Genomic DNA, 24,938 nt, shown 5'->3' on the forward strand with positions numbered 1-24,938 from the left:
CCTGTCGGAGCACAGGTCACATGATAAGGGAAGGATATCCGCCAGACAACGGCGCCAAGTGGCCTGTGCCCACTGAGGAGATGAAATAGGCTCAGTCTCTCCAGCCATTCAGCATAGGACATGCAGCACTTTTGTTTTTTTTTTCTGAGAATCCATACTCACTAGGAGGACAAACTCTATGATGACTTGTCATCATATCCCTCAATACAAATGTACTGTATGTTTACATTAAGATTTAGATATTTCATTCTATTGATTTAAGACTGAGTAAGAATAAGCTCAAAAACCTTGATCACCAAAACTGTACTATATGCAACCAGTGGTATGTCTGTGTCCAGTAAACGGTCGTGTCAGACAGGTGTGCAGGCGAAATAAACGAAAGAAGAGCTAAAAGGAGAAGTCAAAAGGATACCACAGTTAAAAAAAGACGTCCAAAAATTGCTACACTCAAATGTCTTCACAACTTTTTTTAACTATCTATGTAGAATCCAGATTCTCCTCCCAGACTGCATCCCGCTGTAGCACAGGATGCAAATAAACCTAGTTTAGCTAGCTCTAAACTGACTGCTCCTCTGGAGCTCTCTTCACAGCATGTCCCCCAACCAGTTCCTCATTTTCCTCTCGTTCTCTCTCTCTCCCTTCCACGGTTCAGGTCCCCCAGCAGAGACGCATAGAAGTTGTACTGCAGGTTCACATGCAGAGTGTTAGAAACGGTCAAGCACATATTGTTTGCAGTATCTGAGAACAAGAAAGAGAGAAATCAAAGCCAAATTTGTTCCTCCACTTAGCAAAGCATTTTCCACCCCCCTTCTTTGGTCCAACGAGACACTTAGGAACACTGGCTTTTATGATTTTTTTATGATTTTTTATGATCCTCTGGTTTGGCGAGCGAGCCCATTATGAAATGCAAAATAATAACTAATATTTTCCAAATGTAACATAAAGCTATGAAACTTGCCCAGCTGCCTGTGTTTTTTCCACATTCTTTATAAGTATTTAAGACTTATGAATCTCATACAGAGGCTTTTGAGGTCCTTTTCCCCTCTTTTCTAAAATCTTCTCTATATCATAGCTTACTCTTTACTTTTCTGTCTCTTCATCTCTGCTACATTGGTGGGCTAGTTGACTGAAGTTGCTGGTTATCTGTCTAACTTTGACCCAGATGGAAATGTCAGGCCTTTTTTTGGCTGCAACCAGGGACTCCCGGCAGTGGCCATCTTATGCCCCTGGCTTTCTAAATATACAGCTGGAGTGTGGAGAAGGTTGTGTTTGTGTGTGTGTGCGCGAGCATGAGTGTATATGTGAGTCCGACTGAGAGAGAGAGAGAGACTATCAGGGCGCTGCCAACACCGGCATCATGATCCCTCTCATTTAGGGACCGCTAATTGGCAGTTAATTAGCAGAATTGACTCTGTTGTCAGATCCCAAGTGCCAGCCCCCCTACCAACACCCCCTACTCGCTAAGTTCATTTGATCTGGCTGCTTTCTTGATGCTGTAATAATAATCCCATTTTATCTGTTTTGGAGGGAGGAACACATTTGGAAAAACATATTTTCATTATTGGCAGAGTGAAATAGAGCAGAATCCCTGTAGTAGGTTTCATTTTGTTTTTCATTTTGTTCAGCAGTTGTTACCGTTCCAAATATCTGTTTGCGGTGCAATCTAGACACATGCTGTACTCACAGGTTCAGCCATGGGAGTGTTGAATAGCTGATGCTAATGTGCGCAACTGTGTTTATGTGTGCACTCACAGTATATGTGCCGTGTGTGAGTGCATGAGCACATGCCACTGTCGAAATGCGCAGTGTGAGTAACAGGGCCCACTCCTACTTTATCAGACACTGGGGGCACATTGGGTCATAGCGTGGCATGGACACCCACCGTGGCCGTGGAACAGCCCAGTGCCCACCTCTGTGTGAGGCTAGAGTTATGAAAAACAGGTGGTGCTTTAATAAAACTGGCACTGTCGGGCAATCATGCACAAAAATGAATGCTTTTTTTTTTTTACTTGTTTTCCCATTACAAGCTCAAGACTCTCCAAGGCTGTGGAATTCTCCCAGCAAAGACGGCATGCAAGGAGAACGAAGCCAGACGAGGCAAGATACAGCGGCAAAGAGCTAAAAGAGGCATTACAGTGAAAGCATTAGAGAGAGATGGAGAGAGATGGGAGGAGGGAGGTCTTTGTACTTCTCTGCTCCTTTTGGCTCTTTTATTCCTCAACGGCTTGGTTTTATTGGTGGGTCGTTTAATAACAAGGGCTCTGCGTCTGAAATGAAGTCGAGCTGCGTTTGCGTGGGCGAGCCTGATTTTTTTATTTTTTTTTTATTTTAAGATGGTAATTTCTTTACTAGGGGTGAGAACTGGAATGAGATAGAGAGAGAGAACAAGATACAGAATACACGAGAGAGAGAGAGAGAGGAGAAAGAGAGCTAGAGACTCAGAGGGAGAGCAAGAGGGTGAGAGTGTGGGAGAGGGAGAATTCAAGGAGAATACAAGGGAGGAAAGTGGGTTAATTTATTTCATTTGCAGGAAGAGAAAGAACTTAAAAAGGAGAAAAAAGGTTGGTGATAGTGAGAAAGAAAGTGTAGGGTGCTGTTTTCATGAACAAGCAGCTTAATGCACACGGGCAGCCACAGTAAGCCTGCCAGAATCTCCCTGTGCCTGAGGCCATCTGTGAGCAGAATAGCAATTTTATTACTTTGTCATTAAACCAATTTCACAGCAGTATTGTTTGTTAATGAGCAGCCGCAAACGAGCGAAGATGTCACGTACTAGAATAGCAGCAAGATTTGTGACCCCAGTTCTCCTCTGTCTCATTCTGGCAACCTGTACCTCATTCTTATTCTTCTGCTCTTTCTGCCATCGTCTCCTTCCTTAACATCCTTACTGTCATCCTTACTCTCCCTGCCATCCTCCCATCTTGCTCATCCCTCCCGTCCTCCCCCTGTTATAGGGGTCCCTGGCTCATAAAAGAGGAAACTGCTGAAAGATAAAATGCAAAGTCTATACAGTCAAGTCTCTGTTTATGAGCTTCCATTTGCCTTTAGAGCTCATTGGGACGAATGGTTTCTCCATGGGCTTTCAGGGCGTGCAGCTGGAAAGCCTGGGATGTTGGCCTGTTATTTAGCTCTAAAGCCTAACATGGGTGCCAACGGCAAGTGCCAACAGTGGGACTAGGCATCTGAATAGGTGCATAAATCCTCTGGATTGTATGCTAGATGATGTCATGCATGTGTGATTTTTCAAAGTTGTTTAGAGTACCAGGCTCGATCACTCCTTTTTTAAAATGGATTTACTTAGTGTTATAGTCACGCATTTAAAACAAAATCTGACTTCAGGTCAGCCTGGTTGCTGTTTGGAATAGTCTGTTTTCACAGAGAGAGACATGTGCTTCAGCTGCTATGGTGCTATATGTGTCTTTATGGCTAGTCACTCTGTTTATGTTTTTACTCTGGAGGTCAGTTGACACAGATTCTTGTCTTTTTGTGGCTTATGACAGAGAGAGAAGCAGCGAGACAGAGAGAGAGAGAGATTTAAACTGAGGCCCCAGAGGATCAGACAACCTGACAGAGTAGATTTGGAATAATTAGTTTTATCTGCTGAGGGAGATAGCCAGAGGAGCAGTGTGTTAGCCACAGGGTGCTGCTGTGTGTATCCTACTGGTGATGTGTTTCGGGCAGCTGAATGTTGTGTATGTGTTTTGGGTGCGTGGTGAATGTGTTTGGGAGGGGTGAGGGTGTGGGGGGCTAAAAAGGATAAAGGTGACCAGGTGTAACAGAATGGCCTTGAGGGTGTGTGTGTTGGAGCCAGAGAGGCCAGAAGCTCCTTCTTTGGCTGAGCTCTTTAAACTCTGTGAACCTCTACAAGGTATTTTCTCTTTGTCCAGGCATGCTCGTTCTTTCACCCTTTCCCTCTGTTTCTCCTCACCTTCCTCTTTCACACATTTCATTCCCTCTATCCCCGTGTTTGGATATATAGTAACAGCATGCAAATAAGCATGCTCTTTTAGCTTTGCTTTGTTTGTGCGGTGTCACATTCAAAATAACCTCTACTGACACCCCCCTCTATCCTTTAAGACACAATGAAAGTGAATGTTTTTTGGAAATGAAACGGAGAGAAGGTTGTAATCACATCCTTAACAATGCTCCAGTGTATTATTCTTACCTGTTGTGCATGCGTGTGTGTTTGTGTGTGTTTTCTGAAGCTGTGATTCATGGCCCGGTGCCCCTCTGTGGCTTTGAGGTGCAGGCCAATAAGCCCATCATGGAAGACCCTATAAATCAATATAGCCTTTTGTTTGTTTAAGCCATGCTCTGCCCCAGTTCAGGCCTGTTATGGATGAGATATCAGTGGAGTCTGTGCCAAGCAGAAAATGTGAGGGAGAGGCGCGAGGGAGGGAGTCATAGGGCCTCTCCACAAAAACAATCCAATCTTAATTGGAATATGGCCCAAAATCTTGGAGATATCAAACCTGGTAATTTGCAATTTGGGAGAGGTGAGAAATAAATGGTGTAGCTTGCTGACACATTCTCTCCATGCACATACCAACACACACATATGCATGCACTTTGATGAAGTTATCAGAGGTAGCTGGAGGAATTAGCCACTATTAGCCAACACTATTACATGCATAACAAGATGCAGAGATACAGAGGAAGAGCTGGAGAAAGGAAGGGGGAGAACAATGAGCAGCATATTATCCTAATCTAGGGTTTCTCTCTTCCCAGCCTTATGAATATTTATTCCTCCCATTACCGACAATGATGTTTCAATTGGGAGACTCTGTGAGCATGTGCGGCAAGGAGGGAGGGCGGTGGGAAGGTCTTTTTCCCTAGCGGGGGTAGAGGGTGTCTGCTTGTAGCCCCCCCCAAGACATATCTGCTTTATCATCTTCTTGTTATACTGTATGGGGGACTTTTTTATGCTTTCTCACAGGTATGAGGTGAAGAAATGGTAGAATGACATCTGCCATTTAATAAAAAGTTACACCATCCTGTAATAATAGCGGATATCAATCTAAAACTTGTCTCTGTTGGGGATATTTTAATCTTAACCTACAAAATGAAATCATCTTTCAGAATGGGGTCATCTGCATTTTGCAAATATAGGAAGAATCATTCACAACAGCTCAAAGACTTCATTTTTCAAGGATCATATTCTGTAGTGTAGGCTGAAGTGAATGTAGCTTTTGTGAGACACAGAGATTTTGTTTGTTTCAGGCTGTCACATATGAAGGAGGCCAGTCAAAGCTGTGCGCAGTCAGTGGTAGAGCTGATCTGAGCTCGCAGAGGGCTCGCTTCAGGCCACCAGGCACATCAGAGTCCCTGTGGTCCGCTCCAGTGTCAGTGCTGCTTGTGCCAGCAGTACCCTCCACAAACAACAGTTATTTATATCACTAGCCTGCTGCTCGGCTTTTTAGCCCTAAACTCTGCTTCTGACCGTGCCTGCACATGTGTGTTTGTGTGCCTGTGTTGACGCTTATGTATGTCAAAGCGATTATGTGCAATTGAAACTCAGATTAATTATTCAATAGGGAAGTCAGAGGCAAGCTGACAACATTTGACCGATGACTCTCGTGGTCACTAATATGTGCTAGACGCAAACACACTCACTCAGACACATCATGGAAACGTGCTTGGTGGAAACACTCACTCACACGATGATGAGAAGATGATGACATCCCAGTGGGAGGGAGAATCCCTCTCCAAACACATGCACACACACACACACATAAAGTGTCCTGTACTCCCCCAGTAGTCTGGCTCTTGAAGACTCCAAGTGCAACGGCACCTAAACCCAGGCATTAGAGAATCTTGACAGTCTATCCACCAGGTTTAGGTGTCACTTTTTAATTGCTCAAACTGCTGTTCATTTTCTCTGCCCTAAATTCATGGTTACTAGTGCAGCAGTGTGAGGAGGGAAAAAAAGTAAGGAGCAAGAGGAGAGAGAGCATGTGCATGTGTATATATGTTTGGGGGTGGGGTGGTAAAATGGGGGCACCTTCCCTCTACAACCTCCCATTTGCTCTGCTTTCTGGCTTCTGCTAATACATTTGAGATTCAGGAGCATAAGTTCATGTCTGTAAGCGATGTGTATGCACATGTACAGCACATGCATGCTCACAAGTGTGCCCAAGCATGTATGTGTGTTGCATAAGGACATAACAGTTGAAGCCCCACTTGGCAGCCCCCTCTTCTTCCCTTTGAGCTGAACCCATTATAGTCTTATAAAGGAGAGAGAAGAAGAGACGTTTGATATGAAGCAAAGGAAATAGATTGGCCTTATTTTCTTCCTGGCTGCTGCAACGCAGACACTTGTGTTGCCTAGACGATGCAGGCAATTGACACTCAATTTTGTTTGAAATATCACGCCTCTATCATGTCATTATCAGCTTCCCCTGGTAATCCACAAAGCCGCCCTGTTTGATATCTGACAATAAGGGGGAGTCACAGAGTCGTGGAATCTCTCACTCGATTACCAGGCAGAGAGGGAAAAAAGGGTTTAGAATTAAAGGGAAGCAGAAGAGAGAGAATGAGACAAAGAGAGGGTGAAAGAAATAGAGATGGAAAGACAGTGCAGGAGGAAGACAGGCTAAAAAAGTCACACATTTGTATGATAGCAGCGAGAAGTGAATGGAAAGGGAGGATATACCTGCCCTCCCTGCAGAGACATACAAAGCAGTCCAACAGGCCTGGCATTGTGGGAAAAAGAGAAATCTGGGCAAGAGGGGTGGCACTCTTCACAACTGAGAAAATGGGGCGAGCTTGTAAGCACACCCACTCATCTCAGGAGGGCTGATAGGTAGGCTGGGGTAATGATAGTGCTGGATTCATTCTTTTCTTTCTATTCTCCCCCCTCTCTACTCTGTGTGTGTCTGAGTATCTGTGTGTGTGTGTGTGCCAGCCTGCCAGCATGTCTCTGTTCTATTTCTTGCTGGCCCTGCATGAAAGCAGGAAGCCCTCACCCACCCAAAAGGTGAGAAGCTGGCTTATGAGGTATGAGTGTTACCTTCCAGCACTGACGACCTCTGTCATGCGCTATGTGCTGGAACCTTTGACGGGGGCTAATATTGACATATGGGGGATGTTTTCAGATGCTCTTCAAACAACGGAAAACACAGCTGTTGGTCCCTCTGCTCCTGGGCAGGCAGACAATACCTTTTGTGCACCTATGCACGTTAATAAGGTGTTGTCTTAAGGGAGGGACTGCTAGAGTAAGAGAAGAGGGGCCTTGCTAACAAGGGAGATGTGGATCAGCTCTTTCCTTAATCCCCCTGTCTAGTGGTGATATTCAAAAATAACAGTGTTAGTAAAAACATTCCAGGGCAGAGGTGCGAGCCTCTGAGGAAAGGGAGGTTAATGACAGGAAATATTAGGGGACTGTCTGGGAGAAAGAGAAAGAAGAGTTGATTCCACCCTCCCTCCCAACATCAGAAAACTGGTAGAGCTAGGGCAGGTTAGCCATGCTGGGTTGCTACAATAAGGTCTCTTTCATACAGGTGTGTTGACGCCTGGGGCAGGCTTGGCCTCGGCCCATTCCATTCACCCTGGCTGATTTGAACAATAACTATCATATCTCTTAAAAGAGAAGGGAGGGTGAAGCGTCAAGAAGGAGATGCCTGAGAGCTGTGTCGGGGCCAAGAAAAACCCCCGCTGCCGTTGTCAGAGCTTGTTGATGTTGTAGTGAGGAAGAAACTGGCTAGTTTTTTTCAAAAACCCCCCACCCGCCCCACCCCTTCATAACCCCCGATTTTTTCCTCTTCTGCTTTCTCTCCTTCCACTTTTGCGCTGGATTCAGGGTTTTTGTGCCGTAGGACAGAGTGTAGTGAGGAGACAGAGGAACAAAGTGCTGCTGTGTGGAGCAGCAGCTGCTGCTTGCCGGATCAAAGGGGCAACAAGCGTGGTCTTCCTGGCCCAACGCTGCTCTGGAGGTGTTTGACGGACAGTCAGCAGCTGGGGCCGCACAGCCCGCCATGTAGGGGTCAGGCTGCTGGACTGCAAAGCCCAGGGGTGACATGCTCTAACTGGACAGGGGGAAGAGGGGAGAAGGTGTTAGATGGAAGGGTAAAGAGAGGGAGAGATGTCTATGTTTGTTTCCTTTGTTGTTTGTCTTGCTGTTGTAGTTTAGAGAGTTACTTCTGGGATTATTACTCTGTACAGTATCTCTATCATTCAAATTCAATTGTATTGGACTGTAAGATATTTTTTGTTTCGTAATGAGCCAGTGAGTTCTCACTTATTCATCATAATGCAAAGTTGGTAGTTGAAGCCCGATTTTAAGGGTAAAACATCACTAGAATACCATTGCGCTCTACACTGCAGTATTCCACCGCTTTGGTACTGACAGAAAATCAGAGCGAGAAAAGAGAGACAGACAGAGAGCGAGCATGCCGCAGTGCTATTGATTTATTTTAATTAGCTGCTCGTTAAATCGTGTCAGTTTGCAACACAAATATATAATTCTTTGTCTGATTTTCCACTCGAGTCTTAATGACTTGTACTCCCCGGGTTTCAGAGAGGAATGACTTCTGCAGCTAGACTGACAGAGCAGTGCAAATGTTACTCATATAGGGCTGAGGGGGGATGCCACAAAAGGGCAATGAGTGGAGTAATAAAAAGGGAAAGAAAAACAGGTCAGTGAAAGTCCATGGAGGAGAGGTGAAACAGTCCCCCTTTGAGAGGCAGACAAAAGAGTGTGGAGGGGGGCATGGAGGCACTGTGGATGAGAGAAATAGGGAGAGAGGGAGAGAGAGACAGAAGTAAAACTATGTAAACACAGTGGCTGCCCTAAACGTGGGCCCTCTCTGACGTTCCTAAAAAACGATCCTGCCTCGCTCCGCTTCACATCTGCACTAAATCAAACACAGGGGTGAGGTAATGTTCGCCCAGCTTATGTCTCTTGACTCCTGTTTTAACTTAAAGACGGGAAGAAGGGATAGAAAAAGGAAAACTGTCTCTGATAGGATGAACTTGAGGATGCTTCCTTGTTCTTGCCCTATCTCTTTGTCCTTTATCTGCATCCCGGAGGAGTGGAGCCTGTGAAAAGGTCCTTTGTTATAGTTTATGATAAATCCGCAGATAGTGTAGGTTCAGTCTGATGGCAGACTGTATAAACTGTTACAGGGGGCCTGTTAGGACCATGTGAGCTGATTCAATCAGTGTTGTTGACACTACAGTAGATCAGTGTTGGAAGTTCAGTAGCCCCAGACTGCCTCACTGTCTGACCGGACCATAATTAGTGTTTGCTTATACTAAACACACCCTGCTCATGGGGTTAATTTGCATGCACTTCCTGGTCAAAGGACACTGAATGTTTTACTCCTTTTCTGCCTGTCTTTTTTTTGAGGAGTGTGGGGGGGGGGGGGGGGGGGATCAAACTAAAGCCTTCCTCCTTTGATTCAAGTGAGTTGTGACTCAATCGCTGGGGGTTTGGAATCTTTATTTCTGTCTGAGGCAGAAGTATGGAAGCAATGAGCTTTAATAGGAACCAGAGGACAGTCATGTTTGCAAGCAGTGATCAGGGATTGAGTTCAGCACGTTCTTGTTCAGATTGTGTTGCATCTAATCTTCCTGCAAAGACAGACAGGGGCCCAGGAATTTGACTGACAAACGGAAACTTGCCCCACTGTCGCTGGCATATGAGCTCTAAAAATGAACCTGTGCAGGTCAGCCATGAAGGCAATAAACTGTCAACGATTTCTGTGTCACAATTTCAAAGCTGCCTCCCCTCTTTGCACGCACTTCAGGGCTACATTTGGAACAGTCTGGCGCTCATTTTTTGCAGAAGACATGTTTAGTATTTCTCCATTTCTCTCTTCTGTCTCACTCTGGCTCTGGCTCGGTTTCTTTCTTTCATCACAAACTCGTCAAACGAGTGACCCTACTCCTGATTGGCTGCATTCCCTCCGATCTCCACAGCAATTGGCCAGCCAAGCAGCAAGGCTCCCTCGCTCTCGTCTCCCTCCCTCGCGCTCTCTCTCTGTTGGCTGTGCTCCAGGGTAGGGTGGTTTGGCATGACGATTTCTCAGAGAAGGAATGCTGACAACAGGAGCGAGTTACCAGGTGTGGCTGCAAGTCAGTTAACCAGAAACAAGGCCTTTCTGACAGATTGAGATTAAGGGAAGCAAGAAAATAAAAAAGTATACGAGGGCTAAGTCAGGCGGTGTGATTTCATCTTTAAAATTGCAGTAACCTTCTATAGTAGTTATCAACCTATAAGGCCCTTTCTTCGACGATGATGATGCTGTTGGTTTGTTTCATTAAAGGAATGTCTCATAGAGTTGGACTCTACTTCATAAAATAGAAGCACATGGTATGTTTTAGGATAATGTAAGTTTGCTAATAGGCCCAAGTCTCTTCTTCTGCCTCTGACCACTGATTACCCTCAGTCCCCCCCACTCTCATGCACACACTGGGTATAGCATAACATTGTATGCTAGCAAGGGTATTTAACACCTAAGCACATGCTCTCTGAAGCTCCCTCCCTGTGTGTGTGAACAAGTATTAGTAACCAGGGATGCTGTTTTGATCCAGCCTAGCGGAGACCCTGTGTCAAGTGGACTCCTGCTGCCCTGGCTCCATCATTCATATCTGCCTGGTATTTTCCTTTGCGACCTGCACAGCCACAACACTCAGAGCACTAGTGAACTCAGCACTCTATATTGACATGGAGCAGGGTTCTCAGTCTTCCAGTGGCGATGCATATTGCATCTGCACGTACACATGTGTGTTTGTACACACGTGTCACTCACGCCATTTCAGGGTATGTCAGCGGGAAGTGCTACTGTGGGCCAATTGGCAGTAGTGTGTGAAGAATGCGCTGACATGCACATACACACGTATTGACTGACACATGCCTACATATTCACATGCACGCTCCAAAGCATTCTTAGCACTGCAAGAGGAGTTTTTGATATGCAACTTGAAAATGTGTTTAAGGCTTATTGGATAGGAGAAACCAGTTGTCTGCATTTAACAGCAGTGGACCGTTGCCCCCACCAGCTCGCTTTCTCCTGGGGTAATGTACACATTCTGAGCTGTATCCCGAGGAATGACCTCCACATGACCCACTAACCTTGCCTTTAATTATTTGTTTGAAGACAGCATGGAGTTCCCATGCTGAGAGGTACTGTGTGTTGGTGTTTCTGTGCTCTAACATTGAGCAGAGGCAGGCCATAATAAGCTAGACCACCAGATGTAGATAATAAAACATGGGCTTTGGGTTGGAGGTTTTTAGCTAGTGTCCCCTGTGAGCCTCCTGTGTTCTGGTTAGCCTACAGACACACTGGCGGTGGTTGTGGTCATGTCCATGGTGTCGATGTGTGGATTTACTGCGCACACGTATGTTTTAGCAAGTGGTTGGGAATTCTGAGTCCCTGTGGTCAACCTCTGTGTCTCTCTCAGGGCCTTGGGTCCTCAGATCCATCCATCTATCTGTCCATCCCAGTTGACTGGCCTTCATCTCCGGAGGATTCCTGGTTGTGTTGTTCTAAGCACACACCATTAGGAGCTCACGGGTCGAGGGAAAACAGTGTTATCAGCCCTGGCTCTGATAATCTCAATTGGCTTTACTCAGACTGATAAAAGGTGCTCTAAGGCCACGAGAGGGGCCCTTGGTCACCCCCACTCCCTCTAGTGCACCGCATCGCCTCCTGGTTACTGTGGCAACTTGTTTAGCGTACAAAAACAGAGCCTTTGTGCATTTGTGTGTACGTTTGTGTGTGCGTGTGTGATATGGTGGTGGTTGGCCAATAGGGAATGTTGACGGGAAGCAGGTCCATCTCAGAAGCAGCTTGTAGGGAAAATATTTGAATATCCATATGTTTGTATACGCGGCTATGAGCTGTTTTCATACTCAGAAATTACCATTTCAATGAGATGATAGCTAAGCATTTTCCTGTGTACTTTATGTCATACATTTCCTGTAAGAAGTCAAAAAAAACATTAGAGGAAGTACACTGTTTTAAAAGAACATTCAGAGAGAAAAAAAGAAACGTGAAAACAGCACTTTGATCATACAGCATATTCTCCAGTACATAGAGCATTTCCTCTGCAGTCACTGGAAACTATAGAGGCAAATTTAGCACCTGGGAAGAACATTCCTAATATTATGTGTTTATGGTTATATCCCAGAATAGGTAAGAATGCACGTGGTTGTGATTTTGAACCCCTTGGTGTGTCCAGAAAGGGAGAAAGGAGGACATAAATTTTGGCAGACCTTGCGCTCTGAGCTTAAAGAGGGAGTGCGATACCAGGAATGTCTTACTGTTTACTTGCTCAGCTGGTTTTGATGCTGGAAATGTCTTTCTCTCCTAAGAACTGCAGGCAATTCTGACAGCATAGCTATGTAAGAATGCTCTGTCCCCTTTGTTCTATCGAAAAATACTTTCACAGTTAATAAAACCTAATCCTCATTCCTCCTTTAAATCACAAATCATGCATTACAATCATATAATTTCCAATCCAGGTCTCTCATTCGCGTACTCAACCTTCTTTCCTCGTCTTTCGCTCTCTCTTATTCTCATATGGACCTGTTTCATCTTTTTCTCTCAGGGGCCCGCAGCACCCCTGCGTACCTGCACTCTGGATGCCCCCTGGCAAATGAGCACCGCGTCTCTCTTTTCCCAACCGTGCATTTTGTACATTTAACCATGTCACTTTGAGCTGGGCAGATTACAGGCGTTTAAGTTCATTGGAGAAGGTAAGGGCAGGTATCAGGGCTTCATGGGGGATTAAGAGCCCAAATTGGTTCCAGCTCTCCCTTCCTTCTAATGACCAGTTCTTTAGCCATACTGATGGTGCCGTGGCCCATACGTTAGAAGAGGGCGGTGGGGCCTTTTTTTTTTCTCTCCTCTGTTTTTTTGGAGCTAGCAACGAACTTCATGCTGGACAGCTCCAACGTGATTTGAAACCCCTCTTTAATATCAACCACATGGTGGTACCTGTAGTTCTAACTCCACACTACCTTTCCAGTATGTGAAAGTGAATGAGAGGAAAACGGAGAGAGAAAATGGAGTAAAGGAACAAGGAGAAAAAGGTGAAGAACTTGCTCAGCCTGAGTGGCCAGCTTGCGTTTGACACAGCCCAAGGCATCTCACTCCAAGTTAAAAAGGTTGCCCCTGGCTGGCAGTCACCTCCAGATGACCCCCGGCTCTACACTGGAAAAGCCACAGGAGCAAGGCCGGCTGGGGAGGCTTTGTGGAGCTGCACTTATTCGCTGCTGTGGTGGTGATAAAACTTCAGACAGCCTAATTGATGGGCTCGCTGACATAACAATACCTTGTGAAAGCACGGAGTGGCCCATGCCTGGTCCTCATTTCTAGACAGCTGGAAGGGGAGCAGAACCCCCTACAATGCAGCCAGAGTGGGGGTCCCACAGAGGGAAAGGGTGGAGGTGGGGGTGGAATGGTGGGGAGTAATGAAAGGAACCATTTGTATCCTGCACTTTGCTAACTTAAAGCTTACTTTGAAATTCCAGTGGGTGATAACACTCCAGCAATAATGTTGTTTTGGAGAAGGACCTGTAGACAGGATACTGTACACTACATATAAAGTTGGTGTGTTGCTGTGCGCAACTGGCTGCAGAAGTGACTGAGAACGACAAAGGGGGAGAAGATGTGCCACGATGAGTGTTCTTCTGTGCCCAAGCTGCACTTAATACTTGAGGAATGTCTCCCTGGTGCCCATAGCAACCAAACGTAATCAAAAGCTTTATTAAAGGAGGGGGGAATAGATCATAAGGAACATTAACAGTATCCCTCACTGGGTTCCCAAGTCAGCACACAATTGCCCTTTTGTTTGTTGCTGTTTTGTTGTGAGCGTCTCTCTCAAGGACTCGGTGGCTAATGTTGCCATTAAGTCATGCAAAACTGTTTTGTCTTTGTGGTGGCTTGTGATGAATCTTTCTGTGTGTGAATGCAGGGTGATTTAACGTTTGTTTTTCTCTTCTCTCTTTTTTTCTCTCTCTGTGCCAGGTTCATTAACGCCAGGAGAAGAATAGTACAGCCCATGATTGACCAGTCAAATCGAGCAGGTAAACAACCCAGCTGACATACAGCAGAGTCCTACTTCGCTCTCTTTCTTTCCCCTGCATGAAGATGCCCTTCCCAAATCCTTTACTGGCATGCACATCATGCCTGGAGCCCACATTTTTTTAAAGGGGCAACCTATATCTACTCCCTCCTAAAATCTGCTCTTCTCCGTCGTCTTTCTCTCTCTCTCTCTCCCTTCATCCCCTTTTCCATTTGCTCTATGAGATGTGTTCAGCAGTGGTGCAGGCCGTTTGCTGATTGACTCTAATTGGAGATTTCCCAGTCTAAGTGGAGAGAGAGGTATATTAGCACTCTCTCTGTGAATCACTAATTGGACACAAGAGGAGCGCCAGGAGCGCTAGCAGCATTTTATGAGTTATCTCCTTTTTTTAGGCGGTTTTGTTTTACATTTTTTTTCCAATCCAGGGTTAGGGGGCTTCCCCTCAGTTTTTCTGCTGTATTTTTATTTTATTCCCCCAAGAATCACCCTTCTGACTTTTGATCTCAAGTATTCACTCAGCACATTTCAAATGTCAAGATGGCTACATAGCTACTTAGGCAAATTTTTGGTTTAATAGTGTCAATTAATGTATTTTCAGTCATGAAAACTGCCCGTGGGAGGGAGAATGAGCTTCATGTAATGCTTTGATTAAATCAGATCTGATGTTTTGATCTCAAGCCAGTGCAGGGAGGGATTTCCATTTCTTTAGCACAGATTATGGAAAGCTTCATATTGTTAATTGATAACCCGTTTATTTTCCATATCTATTGTGGCCAAAATACAAATAGCACAAACTGAGTAGTAAACACGCCACTCTGTGATCCTGTGGAATGATTCAGTCACCCTAAGCTTCATTGATTATGGCATTACCAAAAAGAAGCCAATTAATTTGTCTCAGGGAGGGAAAAGCTGTTTTTGTTGATTAGCAAGCTCCTTGTCTTAAAAAAAAGTCCCTACACACCCAGGTGGTGAATGTTCAAACGAACATAAGCTATGATTAAAATGAAATGCACTTAAAAATGTGGGTGACTCCTACTGCAATAACTGTGCTGCTGCTGTGTGGAATATTTGTCAGCATGCAACCACTGAGTGCCAATCAACAACCTCTACAAAAACAGCATGACTAACAGCTCTCCCTAATCTTTAGGAATTAAAGATTATCCAAGATAATACAGTCATAGTCCTGGAATACACTGTTTTTTACATTCTCCAATGAGCATTAGTTCATTAGGGCTAAAGAAGATACAACTGAGCAAAATTGATTGCTACTCTGTCTTCTATATCTTGACAGATAATCAGGTAAACCATTCATAATACTGAATGTTATTCATAATATTGAATGATTTGACAGCTTTGGGATTATCTACATGTTTAGGATTACGTTTAGTATTATGTTTTAAGAGTTGAAATACATATGCTGTGTATAGGACTACTGATTTGAGCACTGACTGGGGGAATTGCCTGCCTTGGCAGAAATTCTTCTCATCCTGTCAAACTGCATGCTTTCTTCTCTCGGTTAGAGAACAATGTATCTCCTGTGAGTGTGGTTTTGAATGACACTGGCGAAGTGTGTGTGTGTGTGCGTGCGAGAGTGTGAGTGCGCTTGCATGTACGAGGACCTACTGTATGCGTGTTTGCATGCCACGCGTCAGTCAATGCGGTCCACAAACATGAGCACAATGTCTTTCAGTATGTTTGGGCTGGAGCTGGGACAATTGCTGATTGTCTGGTGTGTTTTCTCTTCTTCTTCCCCCTCCCTTTTTCATGTCCACGTTTTGACTACAATCAGGTTTTCTTCTTGATCCTTCAGTGAGCCAAGGAGCAGCATACAGTCCAGAGGGCCAGCCAATGGGCAGCTTCGTGCTGGATGGTCAGCAACACATGGGCATCCGACCAGCTGGTAAATCCGTCCACCTCTTTTCCTTCGCCCCCGCTTCCCTCCGTCATACCCGCTTTACCAGACACCAGTTTCACCTGCAGTTATCACAGAGCTGATCAACACTGATCCTCTTGTCTTTAGCATGAGATTTAGTGACCTCAGCACGGAGCAGGTCCCAAAGTTACGTACACCTAATACTAACAAGTGCTGCACAGCCAAAATAACACTTCTCTTTAAAAGTCTCCTCGCCGGCTGTCTGTCTTGCTTGTTTTTTTTGGCTCTAATCTAATGCATCTGGGAAAATTCCTCACAAATGATCATAAAAAACAGACTTGTGGGATGCAATGCAAAATAAAAACACGTATGCTACATCTTTCTCTTCCCTGTCCCTTGTCATTTTCCATCTAAAGCTAACCAACCTCATCTTCACTATCAGTGGGTCTCTTCTGACCTCTCTGTAATTCAAACTCCTGCTGACACTTTTCTGGCGTTTATCTCCTCTTTCTAGGACCTATGAGTGGAATGGGGATGAATATGGGCATGGATGGGCAATGGCACTACATGTAACCTCCATCTTGTAAAGCAAAACGCAAAGAAAAAGGGGGAAGTAAGTACTGGGCTCTTTTCTTTATTTTTTTTTAATACTTTTGGGCTGTGGGTTATATTTTCTTCACCCACAATTCCCTTTCACTTCACCAGCAGCACCCCCTCTTACCCTGGTCATATTTTTGCAGTAAGCTCTGACCCCCTAATCCCTAGCATTAACAACTATGAGCTAGCATGCATGGGTGTTTTAGCAAAATGCTTTAAGGGGTGGGATGGGTGGGGGCCAGTTGCTGACGATGAATTGAAGACTTGGGAAAAAGGGGAACCGTCCTGGGACAGAGAGGACCCGACTTGTGGCGCCAGACAACAGGAACAACAACAGAAAAAGGAGGGGAAGAAACAACCTGGCATGGCATGCACAAATTTATTTATCACAACAGCACCATCGCTCTCCCCATCCCGGACAGCCAATGCAAATGTTGGACATTTAGGGAAAAAATAACATCTCCTGGGGAAGGGGCTGACGGGGAGAAATTAAGCAGGCTCCAGTGAAGCGATAAAGAAGGAGAAGTGAAACTGTCCTCCGAGTGACATAAATCTGTCTGGGGAAGGATTGATGCCCAAATTATCTTATATGCAAAGACGGGAACACCGCAGTACATTACGGTCCCCGAGCGAGATATACGGGCCGTGGGTGACATGGCCGATCCTTCACTGGGGGTTTGGTTTGAGCTGTGTAAAGGGAGGAATGAGTGTGGGGAGGCTGTGTGTTTTGATTATTTTTTTACTGGAGGGAGACGATTTAAGGGGGGGCGGGGGCCAGTGACTAGCCTGACCTGAGACTCACAGACAAGAGCAGGGAGACATTGAGATGCATTTATAAGGTTGTAGACACAAGCATGACTGCATCTTAAAGGAGGGGATCTCTTTCACACGTACAGATACAGTCTTTCTGTGTCTCTGTCTATCTGCACACACACACACACACACACACACACACACACACACACACACACACACACACACACACACACACACACACTCACACTCACTCCCCATACAGCTAAATGGCTGCAGCCTGATTAAGCTGGCCATTTCACCTCCCGCCAGTGCCACAGTGCTGACATTTGAAAAATCAAGACATATCACATCCCAAAGGCGGCAGGGCAGAGGAGATTTTATTTTAACACCTAAACTCCCTTGCCCAATGAGGCACAATATAATAACACTTACGTTGATTAAAAGAACCCTTTATATGTAAATGGAGACTGGATTTTCCAAAGGGTCACAGCGGCAGTTCTGCCGACAGAGATCATTTCACCCCTCTAGTCCTTGCTTCCTCTCTCTCTCTCCTCTTCTGTTTCCCTCTGTCTCTCATCCCCTCCTGTCTTTGCTAATGGCTACAGAAAAAAAATTTCAGGAAGCAATGTTCCCTAAAACAGCCACACAGAGACAACATTTGCTCAGGTTGGCTAATTCTTAATATAGGGCTATATAATTTTTGAGACTATTTAATTACGTAACATACTTTATGCTTCATGACCAATTACATTAATAGCTTAATACAGAGGAATATTATCCTCTCGTGATTTGATTACACAGCCACACAATATGGTATATTTGGTACTTAATTATGGCCAGTCATTGAGCAGGACTGCTGTGGCATAACAGAAGTGCAGCACAGCCAGCAAGGGAGGCAGGCATGCAGAGATGGAGAGAGAGGCCCAGTCTGTCCCCAGTTATTGTCTTCAGATGGTTTTACCACTCTTGTTAATAAAGGAGGGGGGTCTCAGATCTACTTAACGGAATGACTGCAGCTTACAAGACTGGAGATTACCAGCTTACAGTGTCAAAAACATCTGCTGGGCCTTTTAACAGGAGCTGGTCTAGGTTATATGGAGGTGAGGGCACCCATCATACCCCAACACCCTGAATGATTTATTTATTTTATGACCCCAGTAGTGAGGTTTTAAGAGACCTGCTCTGACAAACATGTGCATTTCAAATGAACTGACATGGAAGGGGAGTATTAGAAAATGGCACAGCTTTCAACCAATGAGACTGGTCATTAATCTTGGCCTTTGCTGTCCCTTTTTTTTTTTTCCTCTCTCCTTTCTGTCCTCCTCCTCCTCTTCCCCTCACCGGGGCCCTCCAGTGTAATTTCTTAATTGCAGTGTACTAAGGTGGAGGAATGCAGAGAGTGAGCATGCCTAGTGACCTTGCAGCGACCTCTCCCCTCCTATTACAGCTTCTAATCCCCCAGGGGTTCACATTACAAAGCAGGTCGGCCCAGACCCAATCCCAGACCCAGGCCCCCTGGCTCCAGCGGGACCCCCTGCTCTCACTTGCCTCTCCCCAAGGTCCAGGCCTCTAGGCCAGCCGTGTTCCCATACTCCAGCCCCTGGCTCCAGGAAGAACCCCCCACATCTTACTTTTTTCTTTCTGATTACAACAAACAGCCGTGTGAAAAGCCAAACAGTGGCACTGCTGAGCCAGCTCTGTGTCCTGGGTCCTGTCACAGTATGAGAGATGCCAGCATGCTGAGGTCTCTACACATAAGAAGTGGAGTCCATCAGAAGGGACATCAATATACCCCACCTGCTCTTCCTTTCTCTTCCCTTTGTACTTTTATCTTTTCTCCTCTGTCTTGCTGCTGTTTCTTAGTCTTCTTTTACCTACAAAACCCAAACACTATGCATCTAAAAGCAGTACTTTGTTTTGCGTAAAATGCTTTCATTCAGGGGTGGAACCGAGCCTTTAATGCTTTCTGTCTCGGTGATACAGCTAACGGAGTCCTAAATTATTTAATAACTTCTTTAAGGGATTCTAAATCAAATATGTTCACAGAGGCACGTCCCCACGAGAGAGAGCCTGTTCGGTTTGTCACTAAAGTCAGCTGGGGAATCGACTGTTCCACTTGTAAAAGTATTAGCACTTCTCCGCATCAATATCGCTGGTTGGTTTTCCTCACATCCTCCAGGACTACAGTGTCTGTGGATGACTGAGGATCATTTTCCAACCTGAGACCTGACCACAACGCTATTGGGCATTGTAAACCACTCACCATAGCCTAAAATAGCCCAGCGCAATAATGTCTCCCTTTACTTGTCGGAGCTAAAAGCGCTGTAGTCACAGACGCAGTGTCATAAAATCTGCTAGGCCCTTTATTGTTGAAGTTGCGTTTAAATTGAATTAAGGCCCGTTAATGGAGAAGGAGCATGTCAAAGCTGCAGGGAGAAAACAGTTTTATTGACTGTGTGAATTCATTTCTCTTTCCCTCTGTCTCTCAGGTCTGCCAGGCATGCCAGGGGAGTACGTACCTCAGAGCGGTCCTATGGGCATGAGCATGGCCCCGCCTACTTACACCAACCCTCATCAGATGACCTCTCACCCCTCCCAGCTCCGACACGGACCCCCTCTCCACGCATACCTGCCCGACCACCCACACGCCCACCACCCTCACCACCACCCCCACCACGCCATGCTGATGCATGGAGGACCCTCGTCGCACCCAGGAATGACCATGTCTGCACAGAGACCCCCTTTGCTCACTCCCATTGACCCCAGTACTGGAGGACAAGGCCTGGACATCCATGCCCAATAGTATAAGGGAACTTTGCAACCACGACAACAGCAGCTACTACGAGAAAACAGTTTAAAAAAAAAAAAAAGAAAGCAGCAGCCCACAACAAATCCTATTTTGAGACTATTTTTAAGAATAAAAAACGAACCCTTTTGACCAGAATTTGACACTAAAGAAACAGAATTCCAGATGAGCTGTGATAATTCTTTTTTTTTTTTTCTTCTTTTTTTTTTTTAAGACTTGTCAATTTTGTTACTTTCATCCAAACGGAGGACCAAGCTGACAAGAACACTTTGTAAAGTCTTGGGCTTTTGGTAAAGATCAACAGAGGATGTTTTGACGTACACGTGTGCTAAGAACGGACAGATGCACACACTGAAAAACACACACTTTTTCGCACACTCACTCACACACCATCATAAACATGTTCAGTACACTTTCATGTGACGCGCTCAAACACTTCTAAAATAAAATCACTCTGGAAGATTTAAAAAAGAAACAACAGAAAGACTCCAAGAGTTATAACTACTGTAGTATAAAAAGTATAGATAAATAAGTTAAAACTTGTGCATTTTTCGTTGATCACATGGTTTATGTTTCCTGAGCTAGTTTTAGAATTAAAGGTTAACCTTTTCTCTCTCACACTGTGTGTGCTCCTTCCTGGAGGAGAAACTGTCTCGCAGCACAGCACTATAAAAGAAAAAAAAAACGATAAGAAGATGGAACATCTCAAAAAGGCTCCAAACCATAGAGGGCAATCAGGTCCTGTCCCCCGTAAGAACAGGGCATGATGGGAAAAGGCTGCTAAATGACACCGGATCTCTCCAGAAGATTCAGTTTGAACATTTGTCATGCCCCTCTTTTTTTGGTTCATGAATGAATGTTGCCCTGTAGGTTTTAAAGGAAAAAAGTTCTTTGTTTGAATTGCCCAAGCACTGGATTGTGTTGGTTTTATACATTTTTATTTTAATATTATTTTATTTTTTTGTACCCTGGACTCTCGTTGGTAAGAGCCTCTTGAAGGAAGCTTAATAGTGGAAAAGCAACATCCTACGGCGCTTCTTTATCTGCGGATCAACATTCTTGCCATAAAGGACAATACTGACACAAACGTTGATTCTGTGGCGCTGGAGAAGCATTTGATGGTTGATGCACCAAAAAACCTATAACTAAAAAAAAAAAAAAAAGAAAAAAAAACTTAAATTATGAACTCAATGCTTTTGGGGGGGAAAAAAGCTGAGAGAATATTGTAACAAACTTCGTACAGAGTTCAGTCTATTAATTGTTTCATGTTAGATATTCTATGTGTTTACCTCAATTGAAAAAGAATGTTTTTGCTAGTTTCAGATCTGCTGTGGCATTGATATTGTATGTCCATGAATTCCTTCCTTTTTCAGCACGTGTTCCTCACTAGATGATAAGATGCCGTCTCCCTTAAGCTTTGTCAAGAATACATTAAATACTTGTATGAGGACTGTGACGTAATGTTTAAAAGGTGTTCAGTCACAAATGCTGTAATAAATATTTCATTTTTGATTTTTGTTAGATTTTTGTGTGATTAACTGTGTTATAAACAGTCTTTATCCACACTTCCATTTTAACAGTAATATGATTAATTTGTTTTTGGATTATTATTATTACCGTTATTAGGAAAATGTATTTGGGTACATTGTTGCCTGTCAACAAAGTCTTCACTTTTAATTTTATTTTTGCAACAAACAGAAAAAAAGCCCCAAACTAAATAGAACTTTCAGTTTCCCACTTCGAGCTCTCTATTTGCATGAGCTTGTTTTAAACCAGTTTGCTCATTTGGTTATTGAATGCTCTCTTAAAATGACAATAACAAATGATGGCTGAAATATATCTCGCCGTGGCAATTTATTTAGGCGCACAAGAATGTCCCAGAAATTATAAATAGGTGATGGATGCAAATGAAGGGTGCAAATTACACAGCAAATTCACCACCAACCCTTCTTAGTTTTAGACTAAAAGACAAACTGTCGGCAGTGATGTGGTGGTAAATGTAATTTTTAAAAAAAAGGTCAACAGTGGCCTTCAGTTCTTAAACATAAAGCACAAAAATAGTAGAATAAACAATTTCTGAAGAACTTTTATTGTATACTTAATTGTCTTGAAATTCGCAGTTTACAGAAATGCATACAAATTAATAAAAAGTAGATGAAATGATATTTGAGATATCTCTAAAAAGTAGGAAAGCCTTCATTTGGGATAAGAAAAAAAAAGAAGTTCATTTATTTTAGATGGATTCACCCTTCACTCTTTTCCTGGCGCTCAAACAATAGAACAAGGAGTTGTCCCCAGTGTTAATTGCTCCTGCACTGAGAACCATGGCTGGCCCTCTCTCTCTCTCTCTCTCTCTCTCTCTCTCTCTCTCTCTCTCTCTCTCTCTCTCTCTCTCTCTCTTTCTCTGTTGTTTGCTCATTTCTGCCGTTTTGCAGCGCCGCCTGTCGGCCTGCTGCGGCAGCGCCGTTCAGGACTACAGATGGGCTTTGATAGGCTATCTCCTCTCTCTTCTGTCTCTGTGGCTGTGTTTGCCCGCGGCCATCCAAGTCATAGCCTTAAACCAGAGATGACAACATCACTTCGGCTGAAATATTTTTCTGTCCTTCACACAGAAGTTTAAACATCCGCTGTGTCAAATTCAAGGCCATACAATTTTTTTTCTTTTCTTTTTTATTATGACCACTGCTTATCACTGACTTAGTCCTACGTGTGAACCAACAAATATAATCCGTGGCACAAAATATAATAACAATAATAATAGCAATGATATAATGTTTATTATTTCTATTTAGTGCACTAAAACAAACTGGCCTGCTGGGGTTTTTCATTTATAAATTCAGTCTTATTTCTATTATTTCATGTGGCCTTCTCAAGGTTTTTGGGGTTTTCTTTCCCACCAATTTGTTTTTAAAAAAAAAATCAACGTTGACTTGAACACGACCTGATTCTTTATTTTATTATATACTAATTTGCAATTGATCTTAATGGTCGTAAACTAGTATTAATTCTAAAAAATAAAAAAAATAAAAAATTGCAAGCACATAGGCCTATTTGTTTTTGCAGCAGCTCTGAAGTCCTTTTAATGTATATATTTAACTGTGAGGTTTTCTATGTACCTGTTTAAAAAAAGAAAAAGAAAACAAACAACAAAAAAAAGTGATGGAAATTACAGTGACACCTATTTGTGGTTTAAATCACTTTTCACCCTAAATATTTCCAGTGCTGTTTCCCGCACAGAGAGCTCTTTTTTAAATCTTCAAACTAACATCAACAGTTTATTTTTGTGTTTATTCTAAACTGTATCTGTTGAACACGCTGGTGATCAGCCTACTGCATTATTTCATTTTGGTTTATTTTTGGTGTGACTGTTGCGCAGGTTGTTTTTACTGAATTTTCGGCCCGAATAGCTGCACAGTGTTGTTTAACAGCTTCTCTCCACACGCAGAGGGATGTTGGGCCTTAACCAGGTCGGGGTAACGATGTAGATATTTACTGGGTGTTACACCAGAGTCTGGTTAATGATGCATCTTCTCCTCTCAACTATTCAAAACCTAAAAGTCCCTTTTGTTTTTGTGGTGCTCTATTATTCCGAGGATAAAACGGAAGGAAGAAGCCCTCCGTTTTGTGCGGAGATTATCAGATGAAAAAGAGAGAAAACGTGAGGATTACTGTGGATGGAGAGGATTTTAATATTAATAGTTTTTTTTTCTTTTCTGCCCCCCCCTATCCCTCCCTCCTCTTCCCTCCTCCTCCTCCTCCTCCTCCTCCTCCCCCTCCTCCCCGATGAGACAGAAGGTAGATTGCCTCTGCTGCTTTCCTTTTGCCGATTCGGTGTGACAGGGATGATGGATGATCCAGCCGAGCTAAACAACTCCTCCCCTTCATCTCCTCCCTGTCAAAGCCAGTCCGGGCTGCTGCTGCACGAATAAAATAAGGAATATATTCCCTCTGCACTGCTGCACAATGCAGCCCGGTCCTGTGGAAGACACTCAGTTTGCCCGTGCAACAATATTAAAAGTCCACACACAGTCCCTCCCTGCCAGAAACACCGTGCGCGCACGTGTGTGTGTGTGTGTGTGTGTGTGTGTGTGTGTGTGTGTGTTACAGAGGCAACATGTTAATAATGCGCATGTTATTGGCTTTTCTCTGCAGAGCATCTACTAAAGTGGGGTGTCTGATCTGGGAGAGAGGACCGCAAATGTGTATTTTTAGATGCACAAGTGCATCTGCTGGCAGCCGAGGGAGAACCGCATTAAAAAAGTTTTCTGCTTTGTTTTTCTTTCAAATTGCTGATTTGGATAGTGGTCATAAAAATGGACGCGCACGCAGGGGCTGAGTGTCCTTCGCTTTGCAGCTGGCTCTCCCCAAAATGGCTTGCTCTGGGGGACAGTTTTTAAGTTTTGTGTGTGTGTGTGTGTGTGTGTGTGTGTGTGTGTGTGTGTTGCCCTCCTTTTTTTAAACATTTCAGCAGTTTTCTCTCCTCTTGCCATAAGGTGTTTCTATGACTACGTTATGTAGGCCTGTGTGAGGAGCGGGTCAGAGGCGGGGGTCCCTGGGAGAAAAGGGCCGCATTTGGCTGATCATTTATCAATGTCAACCGCATAATGATTCTCCCTGCAGTCCCCCTATTGATGAGGATAATTACATTAGCTCAGAGTGACTGATCAATAAAGCCCAGGGAAAATGGTTTATTATAGCACCACCGAAAAGGCTTTCTTTAAGAGGACTGGCTGCTTTTTCTTTTTAAAAAAATAAATAAAAGGCAGGGTTGATGTGCTGAGTCCAAAGTCCGGAGAGATAATCGAGTGAGAAGCAAAACTTCATCTGGATGCAGATTTTATGTTGATTCTGAGCCTGACTGTTATTGTTTTTTAA

General features: G+C 44.1%; 1 protein-coding gene across 3 annotated transcripts in view; it reads left to right on the top strand.

Moving 5' to 3' along the window:
* meis2a (Meis homeobox 2a) overlaps nucleotides 1-19,837 on the top strand; it is a 78,726-nt gene extending 58,889 nt beyond the window's left edge. For 2 of the 3 annotated variants that reach the window (XM_070842081.1, XM_070842082.1), the window contains exons 10-13: nucleotides 13,974-14,032; nucleotides 15,821-15,931; nucleotides 16,419-16,517; nucleotides 19,747-19,837. In XM_070842081.1, the coding sequence (XP_070698182.1) occupies nucleotides 13,974-14,032; nucleotides 15,821-15,931; nucleotides 16,419-16,477 (229 nt within the window). In that variant the 3' untranslated portion in view covers nucleotides 16,478-16,517; nucleotides 19,747-19,837. The remainder of the gene's footprint in view (nucleotides 1-13,973; nucleotides 14,033-15,820; nucleotides 15,932-16,418; nucleotides 16,518-19,746) is intronic. The other variant, XM_070842083.1, reaches the window with a different exon arrangement.
* The last annotated feature ends 5,101 nt before the right edge of the window (nucleotides 19,838-24,938 follow it).

Source organism: Pempheris klunzingeri, chromosome 13 (genome assembly GCF_042242105.1).
Source record: "Pempheris klunzingeri isolate RE-2024b chromosome 13, fPemKlu1.hap1, whole genome shotgun sequence".
In the NCBI taxonomy this organism is placed as follows: Eukaryota; Metazoa; Chordata; class Actinopteri; order Acropomatiformes; family Pempheridae; genus Pempheris; species Pempheris klunzingeri.